This window comes from Nannospalax galili, unplaced genomic scaffold (assembly GCF_000622305.1).
Source record: "Nannospalax galili isolate Female #2095 unplaced genomic scaffold, S.galili_v1.0 scaffold212, whole genome shotgun sequence".
NCBI classification, from domain to species: domain Eukaryota; kingdom Metazoa; phylum Chordata; class Mammalia; order Rodentia; family Spalacidae; genus Nannospalax; species Nannospalax galili.
Window position 1 is genome coordinate 3,714,136 of NW_008333884.1, and position 7,199 is coordinate 3,721,334.

The 7,199-nt window shown below is 43.3% G+C and overlaps 1 protein-coding gene across 4 annotated transcripts in view; it reads right to left on the reverse strand.

Moving 5' to 3' along the window:
* Positions 1-7,199, reverse strand: part of Smg6 (SMG6 nonsense mediated mRNA decay factor) — a 288,855-nt gene that overhangs the window by 143,462 nt on the left and 138,194 nt on the right. For all 4 annotated transcript variants that reach the window (XM_029561452.1, XM_008828802.3, XM_029561453.1 and 1 more), the window contains exon 11: positions 2,250-2,366. In XM_029561452.1, the coding sequence (XP_029417312.1) occupies positions 2,250-2,366 (117 nt within the window). The remainder of the gene's footprint in view (positions 1-2,249; positions 2,367-7,199) is intronic.

Consider the following 7,199-nt stretch of genomic DNA (forward strand, 5'->3'; position numbering starts at 1 on the left):
GGAAGCTTAGGCAGGAGAATTTTTAGTTCAAAGCCAGGCTGGAGGCTAGAGAGATAGCTCAGTGCTTAAGAGCACTCGCTGCTCTTGTAGAGGACCTAGGTTCAGTTCCCAGCACCCACATGGTGGGTAACAACCATCTGTAACTCCAGTTCCAGGGGATTCAACATTCTCTTCTGACTTCCATGGGCACTGTATGCATATGGTTCACTTATATACATCAGGCAAAACACTATACATATTTTTTTTTTAAAAAAAAGCCAGGCTGGGCTATATAGTAAGTTTAAAGGCCTCTATTTCAACAAACAAAGAATATTACCAGGAAAATTCAAACAGAGTAAGGCCTATAGACTCAGAATTATATTAACGTTGATTTCCTTTTTTTTTTGGTCTTTTTGAGATAGGGCAAATCACTATGTAGACCAGGCTGGCCTCGAACTCAGAGATCCATCTGCCTCTGCCTCCCAAGTGCTGGGATTAAAGGTGTGTGCCACCATGCCCAGCTTGATTTCCTAATTTTAAAAAAGATTTATTTAAAATTTGTGTACCTACGTGTGTCTACATGTGGATATATGCATGAGTGCAGGTGACTGTGAAGGCCAGATGAAAACATTGGATTCCCGGAGCTAGAGTTATAGTTGGTTATAAGACCCCCTAAATGGGTGCTAGAAACAGAATGAACTTTGGTCCTCTGCAAAAGCAGTACATGTTCTTAGCCACTTAGCCATCTCTCCAGCCCTGATTTTCTGATTTTGATCACTGTTTTTATTTCTTTACTTGTTGCTTTGCTGGAGATATAACTCAAGGCCTTGTGAATGGGAGGCAAGTACTCTATCTAATCAAATGGTTGAGAAGGAAAACAGTAAGCACACAAACATGCATGTATGTATGTGTGAAGCCAAGAGTACTTAAAGCCCCAAGGTAAAATATTCAGTACTGGAGAGTCTGGAATAAGTACACATAAAGTGCTTTGCAGTCTTTTTTTTTTTTTTTTTTTAAAGACAGAGTCTCCTTGTAGCCCCAGCTGGTCTAGAACTCACTATATAGACCAGGCTGGCTTCCATCACACAGAGATTTGCCTGCCTCTGCCTCCTGAGTGCTGGAATTAAAGGCTTGCATCACCATGCTCAGTGTACTAATCTTCTTTTAAAATTTTGTGTGTTTGTGTGTGAGAGATACATACGTGGATGCTGTGTGTCACGGTGTGCATATGAACACATGTCAGAGGACAACTTTGTGGAGTGTTTCTTTTCTTCCACCTTTATATGGGTTCTGATGATTGAACTCAGGTCATTAGGCTTGTGTGATAAGTGCTTTACCCACTGAGCCATACAGCCAGTCCTGTTTTTGTTTTTTGAGACAAGATCTCAAGTAGCCCAGGCTGGTCTCAAACTTTCTATGTAACAAATAGTTAACCTTGAACTCCTGATATTCCTGCCTCTACCCCCTGAGTGCTGGAATTACAGGGATGAGCAACCATACCCAACTATTCATGAAACTATTATATAAATGTGAAATTGTTTCAAAATAAAAAGTCGCCCCCTACCCTTAAATAAAAGGCAACTATATAGGCAGGAGACATTCACAAAGTTGGTATAACAGAGGGTAACAGAAGGAGAGGCCTTGCTACTTATCAATACTGATGCAAAAGCTAAGAGAAGGTGTGACCTTAGTCCTATCTTCCTCGGTTATAGCAATCTAAGAGTAAAGTTCTAAGGATAATTTAAAGGATCTGGCATAATACCTCAATGCATGGGCTAATAGGGCCTGCTTGGTCCAGTGAGCATCTCAAAATGGCTGGCCCATAGTGGTTATGGAGGCAGTTATAGTTACCCAAACAGGATACAGATATAAAAAGAATAAAATTATCAATTATGAATATAAAGAGAAACTTGTTCAATCCCTAGCACTGGGGACAAATAAAAACAATGGAGGAAGGACTCACTACTATTCTTCAGGTCTTTCTAAAGACACAAGAACATGTAAGAACTCACAGATAGGATGAGTTTTACAACTACTAAAGGAGAAAAAGGGAAGGAACAGATCCACAAAGAAAAAGGACCTGACAAGTCATCAGACTGTAGACAGATATGGGACTAGTTACGGCAGCAAAAGGAAGAAGGACATGCTGGGAAAAGGAAGACCAAATAACAGGGAGAGAAAATACTGAGAAGGCAGCCCCACCCTCTGAGGTTCATCTGGACAGGGCTGGGCAACTAGCAAGTCCAACTGCTAGGGGCCCTCCTGCTTACCTTTGGCAGACTCCTTAAGTAAGCAAGTGCAGCGCTGCACCAGTAGAGAAAACATAGCCAAGCCCAGGGATGCAGCTTGCTCCTGGATCACAGAGCGACATTCCTCCGAGAAGCAGTCTGAGGAGAGGCAAAGGAAACTCCATCAGACCCTGGGGACCGAGGACCATTTTGTGAGCCTATGAGGGGGACCTCCTTAGCCACATTATTGAGCTTCCTTTTCTTCATTTAAGACTACAGGTTGGGGCTGGTGAGATGGCTTAATGAGTAACAGTAATACCTGCCTGCACCTGCTCATTATCAGTGGTCTGTAACCTCAACAGCCACTTCATCCAGTCTTGAGGAGAGATGGACACAGGAGTCAAGCTAATCTGTTAAATCCCTCTGAAACACCGGAGAACTCAGAATCTCCAACTGTTAAAAGGATAATTATCGACAGATTTGATCTCAGTTCTTGCCTGCATTTTGACCTCTCTGTCAGCTTGCTAGTCTTGTCAGAGGCCCAAACAAGTTACTCCAGGCGATGCTATACAACCATAGCTATTCCCAATAGTCTTTACCACAGGAACAAAGATGACTAGAGCACACAAAGCCTGCCCCAAACTACTTTCAAAGTTCTGGAAGTAAGAGCTGGCTGCTGTTCAGAAGGGCCCAACATATGAATAGCACCAGGGGAGCAATTCTTCTATTGTGGCTTTTCCAGCATTCTTCCAGAAGCCCACTGATCCTAAATGTCGCCCTCTAGCTTTCTAGCTTAACTGTGGCAGGAGGTAAGGAAATGGTAACAATCCATGAGATTAGAATAGGTCATCAGTCTTGGTGGCAAGTGCTCCAATCCACTGTATCATCTCACACATGAAATGTCATTTTTTTTTTTTAAGGGAGAGATAGGAAACAAGCATGTAAGAACAAGGAGGAGAAATGATGTGGACAGAGAAGGGTAAGACCTAAAAGTCATTCTAAGAAAAGCTGCAATGTCTTCTCTCCCCTCAGCCATATGCAGTACCATTGGAGTTTTATCCTACCTGTGAGTTCTTACATGTTCTTGTGTCTTTAAAAAGACCTGAAGAATAGTAGTGAGTCCTCCTCCATTGTTTTTATTTATCCCCAGTGCTAGGGATTGAAGAAGTTTCCCCCGTATAGGTCCTTGCCAGCCATTGCCAGCAGCCTGCCTCTGATTAGCAACAAGGCCCAGAATGAAGGAATAAGGCCAGGACAGAGGAAGCTGGGGAGGATGAATGGAGGCCACATGCTGGTGGTTGACACTTGAGCAAATTAGTATCTCCCCATTGCTGGGCATTTTAGGCAGAAGTCAACTGAAAACAGAAGGCTAAAGGGATAGAAGATGTCTTTGCTACAAGAAACTGGCTACAGTAGGATATTCTCAATAGAGATAAGCATAAAATGGGGTAGAGGGAGATACTTAAACCAAGCCCATCTCTATTTTTATGATAAATAGCATCTCAGAATAGATTTGTTTCTTAAGAGTTCAGGGTGGAAGGCTAGGGCACAACAACAAGAATGAACTGTATAAAAGCAATGGTATCTGTGGCCTCTGCAGAGTCTTGATTGGTTCCTGCAGAGAGGTGTGACACAAGGTAGATAGAACCTCTGGTGTAGACCTGGAGGACTCAAATACCTCTCAGAGTAGCAGCTTGAAAACAGCTTTGTAGCTGTTTTGCCTGGTTATGTCTCCTAGATCTCTCCATCAGCATGCCCTCTCAGGCAAATGCTCCAGAACACTGCCTGCTTATGCAGGGAGTCTAACAGGTGAGGAGGTACAAACCAGGAATTACTCCTTCCTGATTAAACAGGTGGACATATCACAAACTATCCAAGAATGCCTGGGTCTTAGTCAGCTCTAGACTGGTCATTCTAGCTGGGAACACTTAAGAGAAGGCCTGTTCTCTATGGCTCAGTGGTATGACAAGCACAAATTGAGCATCTATAATGTGTTAGGTATAGTGTTAGGTACAAAAAAAGCATGATCTCTACAACCAAAGGACTTTTTAGTAGGCTGAATAAAATTATCATTTATCCAAGTAACCATGACAACCATGGACCCACTACATTGCAAGTGAAAAATATATTAGGTACACAGTATATTTAGAAGATGCTCTTGGCTTCACACAGAATTCTGTGGGCTAGAAGCCATAAGATACCACTCCTTGAGAGTATTCATGTTAAGTGAGTGGGAAAATAGCATCGAGATATCCAGAGCCCACCTACTTTGGGGCTAGATTTAGAAAACTGGCCCTAGTCTGATGAACATCCATATATGTCCCTGGGGTTGGGCTGGGTCAGGCCACCAAGTGATATGGGGTGGGGAGGAAAAGGCATTGTTTGCCTCTGGTATTTGCCTGGTTCCTCTGGCTTTGTGTCAGGTAGCAGGAGGTTGACATGAACTGAGGAACTCATTAACTTTGTGAAATAGCCTTTCCCCTTCTTTCCAAAAGCAGGCTTGCTTAAGGGTTTAGAGGAATGGTTTTGGCTAAGGATGTCAGATGGAAATATTTTTTACCAAGAAAGTCAGATGAGGTCTAAACTTGGTTTTGCCCCTTCCTATAAGTAGGCAAGTGACCACACTTACCAGTATTCCTGCGACCAAAGACCTGCTTAGGCTGAAATATTCTTCTTGCTTCTATGTAACAGGGAGACTTTCTCATTTTTCTGAGAACATATTCATGGAAAACATAAACCAACTGTCGTCAAAGTTGTATGAAATCAGGAAATGGGGCGGCTGGGAGAAGGCTGCCATGTGGCCGGATGTTATGTATTTCTAATTAGTGCTATACATCTTTCAACAGCAAGTGTCCTTCTGCTGGGAAACACAACACACTGCCCTTGTTATTGTAACTGTCAGAGAAGTGCTTAAACAGATAATCTCCAGGAAAAGTGATAAACACGTCCCCTCTCCCACCAGTGTGTGTGCGATGGTGCTGCCAAAGCAAAGCTGTGCCTGATGGCTCCAGGATGGCAAAGCATCCTCCTACAGGAAATGGGAGTGAGGCAGGAGGTGGGAGGGGGGAGCAGAGTAGAGGCAGGCCCACCTGCCTAGACCTCTAAGCCCAGCCAAGAGACAGTGATTCAGAATCACTGCTTTTGATCAACTCTGGGACAGGGTACTAAGTTTTCATAAGGGAGAGATTTGGAGAAAACCTTAGCAGTGGGATGGGGTTTGGCTAGTCATAGGAAAATCTGCTAGCAATGGAACTAGCAGAATTCCCTTAGTACACACAGCTAACTTCCTGGCAAAAGAATGAGAACAGTAATGAAGGAAGACTAAGGATATAAGCATATAAGTCTGCTACCCTAATAGCAGTGGTAAGGATTCAGAGGGCACTGGAGGCCACCAGCCATTCTATCACAGAAAAGCAACTATCTCCTGGGCTGCTGACTCACTGATAACTAAAGAAAAATACAGAGAACCACTTATTCACCGATTCCCTCCCCACCATCTCAGAATCAGTCACCTCTAAACTAGCACCACCTGCAGGCAATTTGTTGGCTCTTATCTTTTAGACATCAGACTGCTTTTCTCATGAGTCAGTCACCAGCTAGATGCAGAGCTGGCATAGTTCCTGAGCAGCCCATCCAAACCTCCCTGTCTGCAGGAAGTGGGCAGAGACCTCTCTGCCGCTGTTGCTTGAGCCACAGAGTTCTCCGTGGCAGCTGCTAGCTGAAGAGGAGATGGGCGGAAGCAGTCACTGCAAGAGTAAGAGCTCAGATCAAAAGCAGAGATGTTCATGCCCTTGGGGCATTTTATTCCCTGAGGAGCTGGATGAATGAGTCAAGAATCAAGCACTGATATACCCAAGCAAAATACTCATGTACAACAATGGAACAGTTGGGCTGACTGAGTACAAGCCAAGCCAGGACATATTCCTGATCAAGGGACAGCCAAGAGACAAGACAGAGGGACATGGGAAGTAATGTTTCCTCCTTACAAGTCCCCGCTGTCATACCTGACGCTCCTGTTGGGTTTTCCAAGATTGTAAAACTGTCTTCTAGAGCTCTTCTGAAAGTGGGTAGGGGAAAGAACATCCAAACTTCTCACCAAAGTGACCGCTCCCATTATTTTCAGAAATATTTATTTGGATGTGCAATTATAGGAGACAAAAAGGAAAACAGGCTTCTGCACATGGGAAGGCGCTAATCTAATGAGAAAAAAAAGCCACAGTGAAAAGGGGAAATTTCTGTCCCTGAAAGGAAAGAAAATAATTTCATCTTCTGTCTATCAAAGGTTTCATGGAAAAGACCATTTCTGAGTTGGACCGTGAGACATGAACACTGAAAAAAAAACTGGCTGATGCAGGAGGGACTTAGATATGCATGTAAGAATACACAAAACACTGACCTCTGCCTGTTGTATGACAAGGGCCGCAAAACTATAGGGCCTGCAATGCTGAACAAGAAACAGAGACTTGGCCTCAACAAGCACTGAGGGGGATTCACTTAAGACTTCTGAATGAAGCTATGTTGAATATTTTATGAAGATTAATCTAGTTAGAGGTTGGGGGATGTAGCTTGGTTGTAGAGTCCTTGCCTAGCATGAGTGAGGCCCTGGGTTTGATCCAAAACACCAAACAAAAACTACCCACCCAAATCCACCCTCCAAAAACCAAAACAACAACAATTAATCTATTTAAAACACTTGAATAGGCTACAACAGCTGGAAAAGGATAAAAGTGAGGGAGACCAGTTGGAAAGCTAACAGGGCATGAATTCATTTCAATTAAAAGAAGTAATGCCGGGTATGGTAGCACATGTCTTTACTCCCAGCAGAAGCTGACGCAAGTGGATCTCTGTGAGCTCAAGGGCAGCCTGGGCTACATAGCTAGGGCTACAGGGAGACCCTGTCTCAAGAAAAAAAAAAAAAAAAAAAAAAAACTCATTTAAAAAAAAAAAAAACCAGTTTAAAAAAAATTCTGTGAAAAACAGTCTAGGCTTTTT